The sequence below is a fragment of the Sebastes fasciatus genome, chromosome 23 (genome assembly GCF_043250625.1).
Source record: "Sebastes fasciatus isolate fSebFas1 chromosome 23, fSebFas1.pri, whole genome shotgun sequence".
In the NCBI taxonomy this organism is placed as follows: Eukaryota; Metazoa; Chordata; class Actinopteri; order Perciformes; family Sebastidae; genus Sebastes; species Sebastes fasciatus.
In genome coordinates this window covers 16187269-16209152 of record NC_133817.1, presented here as the reverse complement: position 1 = coordinate 16209152, position 21884 = coordinate 16187269, and the positions used below count along the sequence as shown (strand labels likewise).

At 41.4% G+C, this 21884-nt stretch overlaps 1 protein-coding gene across 1 annotated transcript in view; it reads right to left on the bottom strand.

Annotated features, from left to right (window-relative positions):
- Positions 1 to 16360, bottom strand: part of cacna2d4a (calcium channel, voltage-dependent, alpha 2/delta subunit 4a) — a 103764-nt gene extending 87404 nt beyond the window's left edge. Inside the window, exons 1-9 of the mRNA XM_074625020.1 lie at positions 15393 to 16360; positions 14479 to 14678; positions 6397 to 6478; positions 4008 to 4124; positions 3529 to 3588; positions 3069 to 3231; positions 2831 to 2962; positions 2338 to 2398; positions 693 to 843 (exon numbers count right to left, since the gene is read on the bottom strand). Coding sequence (XP_074481121.1) covers positions 693 to 843; positions 2338 to 2398; positions 2831 to 2962; positions 3069 to 3231; positions 3529 to 3588; positions 4008 to 4124; positions 6397 to 6478; positions 14479 to 14657 — 945 coding nt within the window. The 5' untranslated portion in view covers positions 14658 to 14678; positions 15393 to 16360. The remainder of the gene's footprint in view (positions 1 to 692; positions 844 to 2337; positions 2399 to 2830; positions 2963 to 3068; positions 3232 to 3528; positions 3589 to 4007; positions 4125 to 6396; positions 6479 to 14478; positions 14679 to 15392) is intronic.
- Positions 16361 to 21884: the final 5524 nt, after the last annotated feature.

The following is a 21884-nucleotide window of genomic DNA, read 5'->3' as shown; positions in this document are numbered from 1 at the left end:
GTTGAAATATTTGAGTGCTGTTGTATTAATATGAAGTATGTAATAAAATGTCCTTTTTTACTTTGTAGAGTTCTACTGTTTGTACTTTTTCAGATGGATTTTAGTATTAAAAGTTGGAAATTTGGAAGTGGTGTTTATATCCTGGAAGATGTGTGTGCATATCAACATGTTATTTTTCACATTTCATCAGTAGATGAATGTAAAAAAGTTCAATGTAAAATTACATCATGTTATTCTTTACCAGAAATTGGGATTTAAACAGTTTCTCCGACTGAGGATCTCTCATTTTAAAATAACACTCTCGCGCTGATTTTGCTGTGTGGTCAGTTCATCGAAAGGAGTGTAGCTTTAAATTCTGTGTAAAAACAGCTTAAGGGCGGAGGATTTGCAGGGGCGTATGATTACACACACTGTAATACCAGGATAAACCATGCTTATTACACCGATTTGTAGTTGTAGAGCTACACGCAGCCAAAATCCTGAAAATCCTGAAAACAAAAATGAATTTTGAAGCTTTGATGTTGCTGAAAGTAAAAGCCTGGTGCGGATTGAATGTTTGATGTGTGTATTTGTGCCTGTTTGCATGTGTGTGTCTCTGTACTGTACCTGCGTATTAGCTTGTGTGTATATTTGGGTGCTAATCTCAACATCACACTCATTAGACACGGTCTGCCTCTGCGGAGTGTACTTACAGCTATGATGTTAACAAAGTCATTTTCTCCCAGTGTGTCCAGGATTGTATTGATGGTGTGTTTGGCTATGGTCAATCTGAGTCCCTTCATGCTGCCACTGACGTCCACCACGATCACCACATCTTTAGGCGAAGTGGCTGCCTGGATATACCTAGAAAGAGACAGACAAAAAAAGACTTTATCTTTATTGTAATGTCAACACTCAGGCATGAAGAGAGACTCTGTGTTATTTAGCAGTAATCTGGCAGACCGAACAGGCAGAGTTTAAGCCTGATCCTTTTATGTTCTGTCTGAGGACCAGACAGAGTTCCTGGAACTTGATCCACTGTTTCCAAAGAGCAATCTGGTCATCGGGAGCATTACTTGTAAAAGCTGCTGATGTTTAAGCAAGTCTAGTATATACAGTACGGTTGTCTTTGACACAGTCTGCACCCACCATTGGGGCTCTTTGGGGTAATAGAAGTTAAAGAGCTACATTAAACGTTGATGAGAAGAGCTGATTTGTTTGGCCACAACTGATGAGAGCCCGAACACATCCACCTGTTACTCTATATGTCCAACTGTGCTGCAACAGAGTAGCCTGCCTCTGGCCAGATCAAATGCTATGTACCCCCTTGGTTCTGTCTGTCTATTCACTATCTACTCTTTTGTGATTTAATAGAACATAAACTTAAACAATAGAGTAAAGGCATTGATAAAGCAAGGTGACACTGACAGAGGCTGACTGATTAGATACTTTTGTGTCACATCATCATTATTTTTTTTTGGTTTCTACAAGAACACGTTTACATGCTTTAATATTCAAAAATCTTTACTTTTCTCATACCGGTTGTGCTGTAGCACCTCTTTTCACCCTCTGTCTGAGATGCTCGGTTTGAGCTCCCCACCCCCCCCCAAAGCTCAGTGTGCTCTGATTGGTCAGCTGGCCCACTCTGTTGTGATTGGTCAATCGAACCAAACTCTTCAGACTCCACTCCAGCTCTGCTCTAACAAGCTTTGTTTGAGGGCGTGCCAAACTAGCCGTATTATGCAAATGTTACTTGGCGACATCACCACGTCACGGAAGAATAGGCGGGACATCAAGCAAGGCCTTTCGGGCAGTTCAGGAGCAGTGTAACTCCGAGTGGCGTGGACTTTCAGTTTTGTAACTTTGCCGACCTTTTACATGCACAAAAAAACTATATAACACACTAAAGGGAAGGGGGAAAGCACAAAAGCATAAAAGGTCCTCTTTAAAAGTGGCCCTTGGAGGTAAAAAATAAGGAGAAACTGCATCTAATGGGTAAAGACATTGATTCGGGAGGCTGAACAACTACTGTAGTCAGAAAAACTCCTCTCACTGACTGCCTCTGCAGCTGATTCAACATGCTCAATTGGCCAAAAAGTTGCTGATACGGACAGACTGAGGCCAACGCTGAAAAAACTACAAGTGATGGTCAGCCATAGACACTAATGGCACCCAATGACTGCTGGCTTGGAGTGTTAGGGCCCATAACTGAGGATAGGGGGCTTCAGGTTGAGCTGAGTTGTTACGGTTTTTCTGCCATTCATCAGAGAAGCACTTGAGAACGATACAGAGAGCTCACACTGTTCAAAAGGCACCAATATGGAAGCAGAACTGATGTTGATAGGAATATAGCCGTACCAGTTTCTGTTTCTGCAATCAAAGGTGACCACGCCATTTTCATCTGGAATCCACTGGATCCCTGGAGACAGAGAGAGAGAAAGATAGAGATTTAACAAATAGGCAGATGCTCAGAGCTGCTGCCTAGTTGGATGGACGGATGAACAAATGGGTGCATGGATGGATAGTGACAGATTGTCAAATAATGACGGATGAGGTGACGGATGAGTAAAACAAGCTGTGTCACAAATCCTCAGCTAATTACTCACACACACACACACACACACACACACAGGAGAGAATTCACAGCAAGCCATATTGTAGCTGAGACTGAGTCATCACATTTGACAGACAGCTCTCTGCATCGTCAGATGCTGTGTAAGTATACCGTTTGGCTTGTGTAGCTGAATGTTTATCTGTTCATGTTGTCTCGACGCTGTGCCGACACAGGAGAAACGTGCAAATGAAGAGATTTTGGGAAGCATGCAGGATGTCCGACTGTTAATATACGCACCTGGGTACAACCTGAAGAAGCCTGCAGCACTGCCAAAGTACTGCCAGGTCAGAGTTGGATCTTTCTGGAAGTTATCAATGAAGACGTCGTTCAGAGCCTCCGACATATAGGCTCCGTTCAGGATATCTGGATCTACAGAGAGAAAGAGAAAGAGTGAAATTGATATTCTACTTCTGGTAAACATTTGTTTTACACAGTATGTGCAAGGGAATGTGAGTGTGTGTCCACGCTGATGTACCTCTGTTGTAAACATTAGTGGGGACTTGTATGTTGCTCTGTTGCATGTTGACTGGCAGTTTGTTGAAGTGCTCATTTTTCTCCAGAGCGAACTCTCCTCCCAGCGACACCGGATTCCCGTCCTCGTCCATTCGGTTGATCAGCAAGGAGTTAAAGTATTCAAACTAGATGGAACAGTAAAGGATGATGAGCTTATAGATTATTTGATGATGAAATAATGAAGACATGTTCAAAGGTTACACATCATCAGTTCCTCAGTTCACTTTGCATATTTGCTATGAATAGGGGTCCTGCATGCTTACGTTCATCACAGTGTGAATGAGGTGAAAGCAGACAAATATGTGACAGAGAATCTTTTTCTCTTACTGTCTTCTTAGACTATGCATGTAATATAAAGGCTCTAAGGTCACAAACTGTGCAATGAGGTTGTAGTACTTGTATTAAAGCATATTGTAACATACCTGCAGTGTTTCATTGTACTCGTGGTAAAGGTCGGCATCCTCCGCTGCTTCTGCTAACCTCTGTGATAAAATACAGCAGGTTAATGATACTGAAAGTGAGCAGATCATGCAGAAATAAACAAATAACTAGCTCGCACACTGCAGTGCTCCAATGTCCACTCATTTATTACACCTAAGTGACGTTTCGAGGCGCAACTGCTCTTCATCAGACTACAGTTGCCAGTGCATGGCGCCTTCTTAGATATACACATGATGCCGTAACATGATGCAATCACGTGCACCGAGTGTCTGAAGTAATACAGAAAAAGAATACGTTGCATAGACAAAACACATCTATATAGACATACACACACATACAAAGTGTACATACTGTAGCTCTGCATTTATAAAGTACCAAATTCAATAGTATAAGTAAGCTCATGTCAAATTGGTTACCATTAAGTGTGTGTTTGCTTTGACAGAATCATTCTCATTATTACCTTCACCGATTTCATCTTCCTCCCGAGCATCTCCTCCATCTCCTCAGCAAACTTTTTCACCAGCTCCTCTCCGTCCACCTCCTCTATCTTCACCACCGCCTCCACATCCTTGTATTTCTTCAAAAAACAGACGCAGTGGGCTCATTAGTAACAGTGCTGATGCTTTACAGAGCATCCTTCTAGAGAAAGTGTCACATGACCTCCTTAAATCAAGGATTATAATATATTGCGCCACCTGATTCCACTGTATTTTTTTACATTTAGAAGTCACGTACAATATCTTGCTCAAATACACAATGGAAAACAACAAACAGAGACACACATAACCATGGAAGAGAGATCCTGGTATTATAGAATTATAATTATACACATACATGTACAGTTTTCATTACAGATGGGGGTCAAGCCCTGACTTCATCCCCTCCCCAGACCCCCTCTCTAATCTGCAATATGACACAAGAAAACCATCTACAGCACGCTGCGCTTCCTGACTGACATCTGTGCAAACTCTAATGTATTTGTCTGGCTGCTAGTGGCTGCTGGGTATTGTTCACTGCGCTATTAAATTAAAGCAGTTACATAAATGTAATTTAATGGATCCCGTGCTGCTGTTGCTTGTGGACTGAAAGGTTAATTTCCGGCGACTGATAATAAAAGCATCAGCTGGGATGACGGATGACAGATTTAACAGTAAATTTGTTTGTCTTGGTGATGGAAACATTTTTCTATTACAGTAAGATAATTAACCTTCCTCAACAATATGATACAGGTCATAAAAATATGTCGAGAAAATAGGATTGTAAATGGGAAATCCCCAGCTCCCAGACAGGTTGGGGAAAGGCCCTTTAGCAAGCCAGTTACAACTTTCGGTAACCTAAAATATATTCTTTTCAATTTCTATTACAGGGTAAAGACGGCTAGACATAATTAGACAGATGAGGGAAAGGATAATAAAGAGCTCATAAACAAAACCCTTTCCAACCAAAGTAAAGCTCCAACAATTTCTGTATTATCTTCAAACATAAACTCAGACACTCAATATCCTACTCAGTTTACTCAGGCAAGAAGACGGAGTCACTAAATGTTCCTCAGATAACAAGAACGCCATCGATTAGACAGAGGCGGGTGATTAATGGCTTCTTGTCGCTGAGATTAAAGTTATGCACCGCTGGGTGCTTTTTACACATCACTGACTAAATAAACGGATAAAGTGTGCAACTAGGAGACCTACGTTGTATATAAATACTGCTATTACTGATACTGTTACTACAGCAACTGGTATTTATTGCTACTACTATGATAACTGCACTGACATCACTTTTACTGATGTTGTTTCTGGGGCTGCTTGATCAAGTTATTTTACGTCCTGTGTGGAAAATAGTTTCTACTAAACTAAACATGGATGTTATCTGAGGTTAATCCAGTTTACGATACAAAGCACAAACAATAAATTACTACTGTTGTGTGTGTTTTAGAAGAAATCTGTGGAATCTGCGCAGCTAGATTGGTGGATGTTTTGTGCTGTACAACATGGAAATTGCGTGGTAAAACACAAATAAAGATGCATATTATACGCTGTAGAGGGAGATGGCGAGTAGGTGCATGTCTCTGTGAACACAGTTTGTGTGTTTGTGTGCGTGGCAGATGGTGAACGGGCCTGCTAGGGATTCTACAGGGTGGCATGCAGAGAAAGACATCCTAATTACTAAAACACACACACACACACACACACACACACACATTCACACTCACAAGCATAACCTTTTCTTCAGTCTCTAAGGTAAGTCACACAAAAATGAAACACAATAAAACTCAATTCCATGGGCTAAAATATATCAGCATGACATTTGATGTATGTATTGGTAAAGTCAACACCAAAACGTGTGTGTGTGAGTATGTGTGTGTGAGTGTGTTAAGGTGCTTTTGAATTAAGTGTGTCATCACATTGGTCTCTGGGCCATATGCAGATGTTGTACAGCAAATGTGTGCCAGTCAGCCGTGTTCCCATTGGCTGACGGAGCAGAGGGGATGGGGAGGAGATGCAGACCCCGCCCGTCCGTCTCAGTCTGATGTGATGATGTCATGTGCTCTATATCCAACGTAAAGTGCATTTTATGTCTATGTCTTAGGTTTCACACCTTGTCTTTGTATTTTCTATTTTACAGAAATAAAAATGATCCATCACTGTGAGGTCCAACTGTGACCTGTAACTTTGGATAGCTGGTAATATATTGAAACTGGGATGTCAACCTCCTATATATGCACAGTCTCTGGTATGGCCGTATACAGTACTGTATGTAGTGTAATATCTCAAAATACAGGAAATTGAGATGCCTTGGAAAATATTTTGTGTATACGTGCACGTGTATTTGTGTGTGTGATCTCTTACCTTCTGTAGCAGTTTAGCTCCAGAGTATCTGGCAGAGAGGGCAGCTATCTCTTTGCTGAAGGACACGGCCCACTGCTGCACCCTGCACCCGGAGAAAACATAATCAATGACAGATAATCAAAGCTGTTATCAATATCTATGAATACAATACAATAACTTTAGAAGGCAAGGCAGGTTTAATTGTATAGTACATTAAGAAATGCAACCCTTTTCCGGTCCAATCAGTCACAGGGATTTATTCACATCATGGCAACCCAAAAGATGGTCTTATCAACTGCTTAGAAGTAATCCATAAAGCGTTACTAAATGATTTGTTTCAGTTGTTAAGTTGTGAAAGGGTTGCTTATTAGAAAGAGGTTTCAATTAAATTACTGACATTTTGGCAGATAAGATTGTTCATTACAGATGGTACAATATACGTTGTAGAGCTGCAACGATTAGTCGACTAATCGATTGGTAAATCAACAGAAAAATAACCAACTATTTTGATAACCGATTAATCGTTCAAGTAATTTTTCATGCAAAAATGGCAGCCAATGCTGTTTTCAGCCTCCCTAGTATGGAGATTACCTGCTTTTCTCTGTTTTATATCATATTAAACTGAATATCTTTGGGTTTTGGACAAAACAAGACATTTAAAGTCATCATATTGGACTTTGAGAAACTGGAATGGACATTTTTCATTATGTTCTGACATTTTATAGATCAAGCGATTAATCAATTAATCTAGAAAATAATCGGCAGATTAATCAATAATGAAAATAATCGTTAGTTGCAGCCCTAATATGTTACATTTCCATATTATGCAAGTTACCATGCTAATTCAGAAAATAGTTAAAGTATTTTGCAATAAACAAAATAAATGCACAATTGATTAATTCTCATTAACTCATTAACATTAATTCATTGTGTTTTATATCTGAAACAATTGTGGAAAAAAATCATATTTGAACTTATTTGAAGCAGGAAAGTAAAGTACTTGACTTCCCTCAAGTGGAACACAGCGTGCTTTGAGAAATGTTAATGTGAGAAAGAGATAAGGCCTGTTTCTAAATCACCCTCCGTCCAAATTGTTTCACTCGTATCTTGCCTGAAAAATAAGGGCTAATAAGACATCGTCTACATTGAAGGTGACCATGAAAGAGTGCCGCCAATCATGATAAGAGGTTACCCTGCTGCATTCACCAATAACAGATTAAAACAGATTACTGTTCAGGTGACAGTGAAAGCTGGTAGTATGCCAGGTCAAGGGGTTACTCCTTCGTGTGAATGCCGCCAAGGAAAGGTAATAATAGAGGTTAGCGAGTAGACAGGATGTGACAGATGGCTCAGCCAATGGGGAGTCGAACAGCTCGCTGCTAGTTAGCAGGCAGGGTTGTCACAGCTATCGCCTGGTACTGGAAACAGGCTGATAATTTGTTGACTTGTTGATTTGTTCATTCTAAAATATGAGTGTGGGTTCAGTCTAAAATGTGAGTATTGCAATTGTAGATGTTGTATTGTAAATATGATCAGTTTTTAGTTCAGTGTTATTGTGTTATTTGCATATCTCGTGAACCGCTCATTCGATCTACTTCATACTTGGCTGCTTTGTTGCTCAGGACCCAAAGGAGTGCATTGTCAAATGTGGTGCAGTTTGGCCATTTGGTGGCGCTACAACAATGAACTTGACATTTTTTGGCCTGTAACTTTTTAACCGTAAGTCTCAAACAAAATTCCCCCTTTCCCTGGATTTTGTGGATCCAGACAAATCTATCCATATAAGCCACGCCCATTTGCGTCTGGACTGATTTTCCGCCATTTTGAATTTTGACAAAATCAGATTTTTGGCAACTCCTCCTACAAATGTTGAGTAATCGTCACCAAATTTGGTACAGAACATCTCTGGACCAAGCCGGAAAAAGTTATTCTTTCGAATTGTCGATGTTTCATACAGTTTTGCTATAGCTGGCCCTCACAGTTAGCTCAAATGTTATGAATAGGGCTTATATTACAAAAAAATGCCATATATCCTGAACGCTTTGTGCTATTGGGACTACATTTGGTGGACATGTGTATATATGATGTCTAAGTAACCATGGTAAATTTGGTGCCATTTGGCCAATAGGTGGCGCTGTAGCAGCATAATCTAACTATAAAGGAAGTATTCTCTGTCTGTCTGTGTATATACTGTATATATGACTGCCCTTCGCATACCTTGAGGACCTTTAATCCAATCAACTTCACACTTGACGGCTACAAACAGCCATACCGTGTTTCTCGACAACGCTGCAAGCAGAACTTCTAGGGGCCAAGCAATCGGCCTGTTCTGGATGGACACAAGCTCTGAATGAGCTCTGAACCACTGTACAGGCCAAACATGGTCAGATTAAGACAGGCATGCCAAACTTGGGTCAAATATGGACCAAATACTCTCTATGGTACCCTAAAAGGGAAAAAGACAGCAACTGCACACTGTGAAACTGGCAAAATCTCACCCACAGTCTTTTATGGAGGTATCTAGGGTGTTACACGATCAGAAAAAGTTGCTCATCTCCGAAGTTGTCGTTTAAATGTGTCAGTGTTGTTGATGTCTTATTGACAGTTATCTGTTTCCCTCCTGGCAGCACAGCAATGTTCCCTCAGAGGCTGAAAGACTTGACCTTCCCTGGCCTGAAATGTTCTGGTCATAGCCTAGTGACTTCCAGAGCCGGAGGGGCCCTGCTGCTAAATCTTCCCGAGCAGAGGGAAGCATTTTGGGCTCAGTGACCTGTGTTGGCCTGCTGAACTCTGCTGCCCCTGGAGCTTTAATCTCCCTCGTCACACCAGCCTGCCTGGCGACAGCACACACTCTCTGAGCTGTTCAGTTCAAAACTCACACATAGACAACATATATACTGAAACTGAACAATCAACCATTGCTTTTATGGTTTTGGTTGATATATCTATTGACCAAACTAATGCAGTATGAATATCCACTGACCCACACAGATATTAACAGCATCCAATTAGTGCGAATAACAGGATTCTGTGGATTTCTGTTTCTCTGTCCCTCTGAAACCCTTCCACTAACACACACACACACACAGACACACACACAGTTAATAGGCTATTGTGGACTGACAGCGCTGTATCGATCTGTTAGTGTTTTTAGTCAGCAGGAGGTTTGAAAGCTGTTCAGGGAAAAGAGCTTCGCCTGGCTTCTGGAGGACAAACAAACGCAGCGTTTCATTCCCAGAAGAAGAAGTGATAGAGAAAAACTGACCATTTATCTTACAAAGTGAAAATAAAAACACATTAGGCATTATGAGTTATTGAAAAGTCCCTTGTGTAAAAGCAAAATCTTTGTATTCGTGAAAGTGATTCACTTATCCCAGGTAGGACATGAACATGTTAATAGACATGGTTTTAGGAATTCATATTGCAGTTAATTTAAACAAGGACACAGAAGACGGGTTAACGTGGAAAGTTGCAATTAAATCCAAATCATCAGGACTGTATGACGGAGTTTTTTGTTGATGCCATTGTTTGATGTTGCAAATCTTTTGCCAATAAAGGTCTGGAGTGGAAAAAAAAACATTTTATGCAAAATGACAAATGCAGTCCTACATACTGAGAGCTGTGACTGCACATTGGATCTATTGACATATAAACAGAACAGTCTACAGCCAGCCCGTTCTCATTCTCAGGGCGTCAAATATCGACTTACTGTCACAGCCTTCGGCGTCTGATACCGACGCACAAGGCACTCTTTGGCGTCTGACCCACTGGGCTTTCCATTAACTATAATGTGAACCCATCTGCGTCAATATTAAAATGCTCAGAGAAAGTGCTCCGGGAGTGTGGTGACGTAGTTTAAAGTGCGAAAAAACACACACATATGGAGGGTGGGAGGGGAGGCGGATGGGTCCAACAAACACAAGGCTTTCATCAAGGAGACCGTTGTTCATGACCCGTGTGAAACCAACAACATGTTGTTTGTCTTTGTGTTCACAACGTTAAGTTTCACTTTCACTTTACAAACGAAGCAATGTCGGCACAGCGGTTCGACAGCGAAGTGGCTACATATCTGAGTTTCCGGTTCAGCCAGCAGATATCCGGGGTAAGACTTTCTCTTCCGTGCGCTGCTCATTGTTTACAGTCCGATTAGCAACTTGAGACGCCAGACCGGAGTTGGAGTTGAGAGAAGACGTGTATGACCAGTCAGTTTACAAGCTAATTTGAAACCAATAAAAAGCTAAATCGTCATCAGACGACCGGTGGGTTCCGAGATTGCATTTCGACCAATGCGTTCCTCCCCTCTTGCTCTCCACACAGACTGTACAACCTGATATATATTTAGACTGCTTTTCTCCTATCAATCTCCACAAACTGACTTCACTGATCTCTTCATCTAAATCATCTACCTGTCTCCTAGACCCTATTCCAACTAGACTGCTTAAAGAAGTTTTACCTCTAGTTAGCACCTCTTTACTGGATATGATCAATGTGTCTTTACTAACAGGCTATGTACCACAGTCCTTTAAAGTAGCTGTAATTAAACCTCTTCTTAAAAAGCCCACTCTTGATCCAGAGGTCCTAGCCAACTATAGACCTATATCTAACCTTCCCTTTACCTCCAAAATACTCGAGAAAGTAGTTGCCAGTCAGCTGTGTGACTTTCTACAGAACAATCATTTATTCGAAGATTATCAGTCAGGATTTAGAGTGCACCATAGCACAGAGACAGCACTGGTGAAAATTACAAATGACCTTCTAATGGCATCGGAGAAAGGACTTGTCTCTGTACTTGTCTTGCTAGATCTCAGTGCTGCTTTCGACACCATTGACCATGACATCCTATTACAAAGACCGGAACATTTAATTGGCATTAAAGGAACTGCACTAAGTTGGTTTAAGTCCTATTTATCTGATCGATCTCAGTTTGTACATGTCAACGATTAGTCCTCCATGCACGCCAAAGTTAGTCACGGAGTTCCACAGGGTTTTGTACTTGGACCAATTCTATTTACCTTATATATGCTTCCCTTAGGCAATGTTATTAGAAAACACTCCATAAACTTTCATTGTTATGCAGATGATACCCAATTATATCTATCGATCAAGCCAGACGAAACAAACCAGTTAACTAAACTTCAAGCATGCCTTAAGGACATAAAAACCTGGATGACCTGCAATTTCCTGATGTTAAACTCAGACAAAACTGAAGTTATTGTACTTGGCCCTGAGCACCTCCGAAACAAATTATCTAATGATATAGTTACTTTAGATGGCATTGCCCTGGCCTCCAGCACCACCGTAAGGAATCTGGGAGTTGTCTTCGATCAGGATATGTCCTTTAACTCTCACATAAAACAAACCTCACGGACTGCCTTCTTTCATCTACGTAACATTGCAAAGATCAGGCACATCCTGTGTCAAAATGATGCAGAAAAATTAGTCCATGCATTTGTTACCTCTAGACTCGATTACTGCAATTCCTTATTATCAGGCTGCTCCAATAAGTCTCTTAAGACTCTCCAGTTGATCCAGAATGCTGCAGCATGTGTACTGACTAGAACTAGAAAAAGAGATCATATTACGCCTGTATTAGCTTCTCTGCACTGGCTGCCTGTAAAATCCAGAATAGATTTTAAAATCGTCCTCCTCACCTACAAAGCGCTAAACGGTCATGCCCCATCATATCTTAAAGAGCTCATAGTACCCTACTACCCCACTAGAGCACTGCGCTCACAGAATGCAGGGTTACTTGAGGTTCCTAGAGTCTGCAAAACTAGAATGGGAGCAAGAGCCTTCAGCTATCAAGCTCCTCTTCTCTGGAACCAGCTCCCAGTTTCAGTCCGGGAGGCAGACACCGTCTCTACATTTAAGAGTAGGCTAAAGACTTTCCTCTTTGATAACGCTTATACTTAAGCTGCTATAGGCATAGACTGCCGGGGGACTTCCTATGACACACTGTCGTAAGGAACTTCCTATGACACACTGAGCTCCCCTCTCCTTATGTATATACTCATGTCCCATGTCCATGTTGTTACTAACTTCATTCCTTCCCGGGAGTCCTTGTGCCTCCTTGTCTCGCAGCTAACCGTGGAGCGGGGTCACACCTGGAGCGAGGTCATACCTGGAGCGGGATCACACCGGGAGCGAGGTTATACCTGGAGCAGGGGTACACTTGGAGCAGGGTTTCACCTGGATCTTGGTGGTTTCCGGTATTGTGGCTGCATCTGCTGCCGCGTCGGTGCCTGCTTGACACCAACTGCTACCATCCTTAATTAACTACGTCTGTACGAGGGACTACCAATGCTAACGAGGGATTTCCAACACCTAGTGACAATGTGGCAGCTTGGAGAATAACACTTCTCAGTCACTGCCAAAGACATCAAGAGCTCCCAGCAAGCATGCTAATGCTGCGGGAACCAACGCACGGGCATCGATCGCAGGGACGTCCCACACCAATACACATGGACGTACTGAGGAGAGATGCTGGACAGTGCTGGCGAGCTAGCAAGATGTATGGTGGACTGAGACAGCTGGAAGCTCCACTTGAAAGCCCGTCTGGGGACGACCCAATGACATAATTTCCGATAGTTGTATTATCACTCTTTCCATCCACCACTATTGGTTTTGTGTTATCAGTCCTACTTGTATTAGCTATTACAGCTGCTAGGCTACTATTGTGGCTGCTTCTCTCTCTCTCTCTCTCTCTCTCTCTCTCTCTCTCTCTCTCTCTCTCTCTCACTCTCTCTCTATATCTATCTATCCCCCCAGCCGGTCTCGGCAGATGGCCGCCCGCCCTGCGCCCGGTTCTGCTCCAGGTTTCTTCCCAGTAATCGGGGAGTTTTTCCTGGCCACAGTGCGCTTGGTGGATCCTGTTGGGTCTCTAAACTATGGTGTACGGTCATAGACCTGCTCTATATATAAAGCGTCTTGAGATAACTTCTGTTGTGATTTGACGCTATACAAAAATAAATTGATTTGATTTGATTTGACTGTTAACCTGCATTTAACCAGAGCCTGCTCGAACGTGATCGGTCAATACTGCTCGGACAAAATGCAAACGGAAACCAGAATGCTTCCGATAACAACATCTTGTGCCGTCGCCGCCAGATTCTACATGTGAATTCAGAATCTGTTTATAGAGAATGCAAAGGAAGTAATTTCAAGCCAAACCATGATGTTTTTTCCTAAAACTAAGTGGTTTTGTTGCCTTTTACAACGTGAAACCACGTGTTTACTGGAGCGTCATAGTTTGACGCGCTGGGGCTACCCAAGTGACACCACGAGGTCCTGACAAAGCGTCAGTATGTGACGAGAACGTGTTGCTACAGCCATGATAGCGGCTCGGTGTGGGTGTCCTTTCAACACACTGGTAAGCTATTTGTTATTAACATGCTGATTTTAACAAGTGCGTAATGTTGTAAATAGCCAAATGTATACGTCATCTTCAACACAGTTGGCTGAAGCTGTAGAGAGGCTGTAGGATAGTTTGGCAGTTAGCTACAGCCCCACCCCTCAGGTGCCCATATGGCCCATACTGTATGTATCTGTGTGCAGCAATCAGCCAAAATAGAAAGAACGCTATTGAGTCATCCGTCTAACGTGTGGCTTCAAAAAAGGACAACGCTGCATGTAGACTTGGCAGAGCGTCCACGGGGGGAAATGACCTGGTACAACTGTTGATGTAATGTCTTAATAAAGCACCGGGGATGTGGTCATCTGACTTGTGTTTACTGCTAAATGGCAGCACATTGTGTCTCGATGGAAGTGAGGATGCAATCATAGTACACAGGTGAACACAGTAATAGAAACTTGTGTGAAAAGGATGGATAAGTTAAGTCAGACAAGTTGAGATCCCTGGAATGAATGTTGTGCAAATCTACGAGATCAAATATTTGAATGAATTAATGAAGTGTTATGGAGTGAAAAAATGAACGTGTTAATGAAATATACATGTGCGAATTTGTCTCTCAAAAAACCTCCATGATCTGTATATACTGTATATATAGCTTTGACAGTGTCATCAGTACTTGATCTGACTAAATGGTTCAATCCCTGGGGGGTAAAAAGTCAGCGTCAGGGTTTTTCTAGTACAACTGTACTCACGTTTCTGGCGAGAGCTTCATCTGGCCGTCGACAATCAGGCACAGCGAGCTGCAGAGGATAATCCACGGCAGCAGCATCATCGGCCTCCCTCTGTGCAGCCCACTTCTGTCCGATTTACTGGCATTCCCAGCGTTCCCCCAGCTCCAGCGGTTCATCCCTGCAGCTGCCGCAATCTGCATCCGTCCGGCAATTGTTGCACGCTGCCTCCGAGAGAAAAAGATTAAATTAGGACAGCGTAAAAGTGAGATTACAAGTGCTCAGGTCACAGTGCAAAAAAACACAAATAAAAGGCAAGGTGTTGGGTCCATGGGCAGGTGATGTATAGTGGGGTTTTATGAGAATGGTGAGAGTGAACCAGAACAGGAAAGTTGTGGGCTTGTTAAACCAAAATTGTGCTAAATGATGCATCGTTTTGTACCACAAGGACATCGACTAAGTTTAAAATCACTTTTTGTTAACTTGCCTGGTAAAGTAATCGTTACAAAAATGTAAAGGTCCAATCCACAGTTATCTCAAAGACATTCATGCATAGTTCAGATCTTGAGACTCTCTTCAGACTTTGTAACTGAGCAGTCTAAAATACACAAGGATCCATAGTGACATGTGGAGAATCTGTGACGGTCCGAGGCCTGCTCAGGAAAGGATCCGGAAAGCTCACATGTGACATCCAAGAAGTCATCCTAAAAGCAGTCACAGATTTAAGAGTCAACTTGGCCTCTAAGAATGTTTCTGAGAAGCCAGTGGAAAGACTTGAGAGCTGCTCTTCCTGTGAGCCAAAAGATTGGAACAATGCCAAGTGCTGTCCAGAAACAGGATGCTAATTTAAAAAGAGCTGCAGCCCAAAAGTGGGTTGCGGGAAGATTAAAATACGTCCCTGAATCATTAAAGACAGAATGGTACTGAAGATTACTCACTATGTCATGTGCTCAAAGCTTTCAAACCATTCCCGTTGAGATGTATGGGTCTGGAAAGACAGTTTCAAATAACAAGTAAAAAAAGAGTCTGATTGATGATTTGATGTCAGCTCAGCTGGTTCCCCCGGCACACAATAGAGTCTAGAAAGCTCTTGTCTCCGGTGTCAAAGGTCACTTGTGCGCACCAGGAGTCACAACGGAGTCTCGCCATGTTCCTACACCTCCCTCTCTACGCCTCTTAATCCTATTCCCACTGCTCCCATCATCCGCTTCTCTCCTCCATGCTTAGCTCCCTTGGGATCTACAGGATGCCGGGGGAAAAAAGGGAGAGTGACAAAAGACTTGGGTCGTCCCGGAAAAACTTCTGTCTTCACCCGAGTTCAGTCCTTGTTGTAAGGTATTCCCAAACACACATTTTCCAAAAAGACAGGTTTCTCTGCAGTCCTTTCCTGAATGATTTCCTCTCTGCTGACCTCACATCCCGGTGGATCCAAACCAAAACTCACACAGGACACGAATACGCTACGAGTGAGATGGATTGAGTGATGGATGCATGGAGGGATAGTGGGACTTCCTCTCTCTCCAGCGTATCTCTTCCTGCTCTCCGGGACCAGTTTATACCATAATCCAAGCAGGATTAAACCCCTCCTCCCTCCATCCCTCCTTTTCTCTCTCCATCCCTCTCGCTCTCTCTCACACACACATACACATTAACACAAACACTATCTCTCTCTCTTGCCCTTATCTTTTTCTCTAACGCTCTTTGACCTACTGTCGTTCTGGTCCTGCTTTTCTTTCTAGCTCTCTTTCTCTCCCTCTTTTTTCCCTTAATCTTTCTCATCAGGCTTTCTCTCACTTCTATGCTTTTTCTGCTTAATCTTTCTCTGCGTGTCTGTTTTTTTACTGAATGGACGGAAGGATGAATGGATGGAAGAAAAGTCGGCAGTGGTAAGAATTAACTGACGTCATCTGGTCATGGGGGAAAAGGAGGGAGAGAGAAGAAAGAGTGTAGAGAAGGAAAAGAAGCAAAAAGAAGAGGAAAAATGGGAGCAAAGGAGAATGGGATGAGGTCAGGGAGAGGAAAAGAAATGTATATAATATAGATAATATATAATGTAGAGCAAAAGATGAGTAATAAGAAGAGAGTCCCAGTGGGATGGTTGTAAATTGCATGAGAAGAGAGTCGCGATTCGTGGAGGAAGATGCTCTTGACTGACACTATCTTATAATATAAACACACTGAGACACCTAGTGGACTCTAATTGTCTCACACGCAAGCACATGTACACACACACACGCACACAGAGGGTGCTGCAACATCGATCTATCCCATATTGTAAATCCAACAGTCTAGAAGTTACTGTAGGTTTAAAAATCTGCTCTTATTTTTAGTTATTTTTCAGGTTTATTAAGCTAATTCTGTAGCTGATTGAAGACAACTCCAGATCCATTTCAATTAATGTTTAAATTTGTGTGTGTGTGTGTGTTTGATTTATCTCCCTGGGTCTGCCTGCAGAGCACTTGCAAAAATCTGGAGTTTTGGATTTTGCTGCTGCTTTGTCAGAGTGAAATCTGAGAAATGATTTGGCAATGTTGTTGTGGAGAATAACTCATCCGGCCATATGACTTTTTTTTCTTGTGCTCAGAAGAAACCACATGTCCTTTGCATTACTTCACCCCATTTATTACCTCAAACAAATGCAAACTAAATTTAATAGGTTTAAATTTTACATTTTAAACTTTTTCAACTATTAAAACATTACAACCAGAACTCACACAACGTAAATTAACCCTAAGAGACCCACCATAGACCCGTTTTGTCTTTTTTTAGGTGGGGGTACAGGGGGTCTTTAGGGGGAGATAGCAGGTCAACAGTAGATGTCACATAGAAGTGGTGTACATCATCTGAAAGCTGGGAACCTGAAGATTAATTTGAGATGCCGCTCAGCACTGCGTGTCAAGTCGTTCTAGTCATAAATAAGAAATAAACATGGATTAAATAAATTGTGAAGGTGTATAAAGGTTAAGGACATTATGATAGAAGTATATGATCGTCATCCCCATGCTCTATTATGTCTCATGAGTTGTTGCAGCAATTTTTTGGGTTGATACCATTTGTTACATAGATTTGGTGCTAAATTTAACCATTTTTTAACACTCGAGAATTGATAAAAATGATCAATAATCCCTACAAAATACCACATTAAACCGTTTAGAAGATCTTTGAATGGCAATGGTTAGGATTTTGAAGAGAAAGTTTAGCCAGCTAAATTGCTTTTTGGTAATGATCTAAGAATACATAACCCAACCACTTTTTATTTTGGTGTGTAGGAACACTCGTTTTTACAGCTTTGTATGAATTGTTTAAACCAGTAATCTTGTGTTTACTGCTTAGACTAGAACTGCACAATAGATGACATTTTAAACTATATGAGAGCTGCAGCAGAGACGTTGAAATGACATCTAGAGCTCAACCGGGCGGTCTGCTGCTGGGACCATTAAGATACATTTAACTAAATACCAGGGACACACAGTCAGACAAACACACACATACACACTGGACACACAGTGTGAGGTTAATACAGCTAACGTGCACAACAAAGCTAACATGCCTTTGCATGTATGAACACACACACAGACACAGTAAAACATCTGGTCATGCTGTTATGGAAATGAAAAAGCAGTAAAACAAGCAGAAAGGGTCAGATTAATAACATGAATATGAGGTTAAAAGACTGACTGACATTTAGTGACACACACACACACACACACACACAAACACACACACACACACACACACACACACACACAGACATGCATGCACATATGTACAGTATATCCATGCACACACTAGCAGTGTGTAACAGCTGTGGGACTCCTCCTCCCCCACTGACCCAGATCACTGATGATGGAGATGAGTCCCCCCCCTCTCCCACCCTCCTCCCTTTCTGTAACATAGATGAACTCTGGATTTTTCTATCAGCAAAAGACGGAGTTTCGTGCCAAACTTCCTCTGAAAGTACAGCAACATATAAAGACTTGGGTTGAAATAAACCAGAGTTATCCTCCAAGCCTGGTCCGGCTGCTACTTTGTAAAAATCCTTCGCCATAAATAAAACACTTTTAAACAACTTTATAGTCCAGTACATTTTTATTTTTATTCAGCAGAGTTGCACCATTTCTGCAAGAGTGTAAAGTTTAACATAACAAAATAGTTTTGCAGGAATTCTCTCTAAAACAGGCAAAAATGTTGCAGAAATTATAATCAGAAGATGTGGAAGAAAAACTCATTTTTTTCCAGAATTCCAGGCTTTTCTTTTACTATATTTTACTGCACATCTATGTATTTTCCCAATTATTTCATTTAAAGGCGCAATACTTTGGCCCTTTTTTGTTGGTTTTAACTATTATTTTATTTGTTTTTATTTTATTCTTTTTATTTTAATTCACGTTTTATTAAGTTTTACTGGTATTTCAAATTTGTATTCCTACTTCTTAATGGCTTTAATTCACATATCATTTATGTGTCTGTTTAAAATTGTGTTTACTTATGTCTAATGTTTTTTCTTTACACTATCAATATACAGTTTGTTTGTGGCCGCCAATTCAGTGGTTGCTCACGCATTGTACAGCACATCGTGCTTCCACCTGGAATGAAATGTGCTCTATAAATAAAGTTTACTTGCTTTCTTTTTACACCACTTTTATCTTATTTTTCCATCTTACGGAGATCTCTATTTCATCACATAAACAATAAATATATACATCTGAATACATTGAACTATGATCCTCAAACACCATCAAGTAGCATAAAACACCAAAGAAAACTCACCTCTGTCTCCGTAGAGATTAATTATGGTTCCAACTTGTCTCGTCTGAGTGTAGGAGACTGAAAAAAAGACATGAAGAATGTTTCTTAAAATATAGTTTGAACGCAGGACAACTCTTTTGTGAAAAAAACCACATAAAACCACAAACAAAAAAAACAATTCCAAAAAACATTCTTACTCTATAAATCAATGATTCATCAACTCTTGGACTTCCAAAGTGAACCCAGTTAATGCGGAGGACGTCCTCTATCAGAGAATATAGTGGCAGCAAAAGTGGTTTGGACTCTGCAAAATGAAGACCCCGCCTCTCTGGGCATGGAGACACACACACACACACACACACACACACACACACACACACACACACCCAACAGAAGCCATTGATTAGTCTAAGCCAGGGCTAATAGTCAGCCCTTACTTTTAGCTCCATCAGCTAAACCAATGGTCTGGAACCTCCTCGTCTCAGAGGAAATAGTGTGTGTGTTTGTGATTCCTGAAACAACTGAAGATTTGAAGGTCCTAACATAAATAAAATACTATGCTATGGCACTGATACAGCACTCCTAACATTATATTTTTCAGCTTTTTTGTGTATATGAATTGTATCTGATTCTGATTTTGGGTATAAGGCATCTGCTGCTGTAAATACTGATGTTAATTACCATGTACCGTGTTGGTTGGGGAGAGGAAGCAGGAAGGAAGTTGGAGAGGGAGAGGCAGCCAAATTCCCAAAATGTAAGAAAAAAAAGTGGGCAGCAGATTGATTGGACTCTGATCACTTCACACTGCGCTTCCTGTCAGTGTTTGGGTTCCCAGCTGTTATTAGGGAGCCATTAACAGCCCTGATAACAAGAATGCTCATTAGCACTAATGGACTGATATAAGAATATGCCACACGAAGATACTGAAAATATTCTGAAACACTAAGAGTAATTTAAACCTTGTCACTGTATTCCTTTTACCATGCGCAGCCTGTTTATCTAGAGAAGCATACTGTATGTATGCCATGGGGAAACTGTGAGTGACAGGTCATTATCCTCATTGTCCAGAGAGTCTGTGGTCGTCATGGGAGACCAGCTGATGACTTCATCTGAGGGGCCATTTTCTGTGAATCATCAATCAATCAGGATGTCAATGAATCAGTCAGTTATGCATGTGTGATTTGTTGTCAATTTACTACGGGCAAATAAATGCCATTGTTGCACTATGAATAAAACACAAAGCTATGTAGTGACGTTGTGAAAATGGTTTCAGCATTAATGAAAAAATGTTGATGTACATTGTTTGAGGTCAGCTTGCGTGATATTTGACACTGAAACTGTTCACATTTCCGCTTTCCTTTGAGCACTTTAAAGGCGCAGTGTGTAGGTGAGGTTGCAAATTGCAACCAACTGAAACTTCTCCCGTGTGCCAAGCGTGTTGGAGAACTACGGTGGAGGATGCAAAAATGTGAAAATACAAATGGCCCCATCTAGAGCCAGTGTTTGGTTTGTCGCAAAGACTGTTGTATAAGACGTGGACGTAGTCATCGTGACGTCATCCATTGATTTGTGGACTGCCGTTTTGAAGCCTCGAATTTGGCGTTTTGGCCGTCGCCATCTTCTTTTTTTTGCAGCCAGAAGTGACACGAGAGGGTGGAGCTAAGTATAACTGAATGCTGAATAAGACATTTTTTTTAGATGACCAAATTGTTACAATTAACTTTCATGAACTGAAAACACAATATGAAGGGGTTAAAGTTGTAAGACAAAAAACCGGACAACTCCCAGACAGGACAACGCCGTGGTAGCGACCTGTCAATCACAAGGTAGCCACGCCCTAAAGCATCCCCTGCGTTATGGTCTATCTGACTCTAAATGGGACCATAACTTACTAAATGAACATCATGCTGTATTGAAGAAGACTTGAAACTAGCGATTGAGACCATAAACTCATGTTTACAATGTTTACTGAGGTAATAAATCAAGTGAGAAGTAGGCTCATTTTAAAATTGACTTCTATACAATTAGACTTCTTTTTGCAACCAGAGGAGTCGCTCTCTGATGGCTATTAGAAATAATTAAAGTTTAAGGCACTTCAGCATTGGCTTCACTTTTCAGACCCCGCAGTTGTCCACTGGTTTGTCCGTTCCGGGCTACTGTAGAAACATGGCTCCGTATGTAGATATAAACGGTTCATTCTAAGCTAACAAAAACACAACTTTATAAACTAAAGAAAACAAAGTTATTAATATTATATTCCATTTTTGCCAATAGATCCCCCTAAATGTTACACACTGCTCCTTTAAGCTTGAAAACTGAGGTTAAAAGTAAATAACAGTTGAGAAATCAATCTCCAAAAGGGTTACACCACAACATCCATTTAGTAGCTGCTTCATTGAAGATCATTTGATTTGATCAAAAGCTCCACAACAGCGACTGATTGGACCTCGTAGTGAGATTGTTTTGTCAAGTGTGCAAGGCTGCTGGGTCACCTGCCCTCTCCTCTTTAGTCCTTGTACGAATGACAACTCCCCTGTTCAGTCAAATTAACACCGTTGTGTCAGCAGCTCTGCTTTATTGGCTTGTACTGTGTGCTCAGTTAAGCGCGACAAACACAGGGAGCGATTTAATATTGGGGAAAAAACAAACTGAAGTTGTATGAAGTCTATTAGAGTTAATTG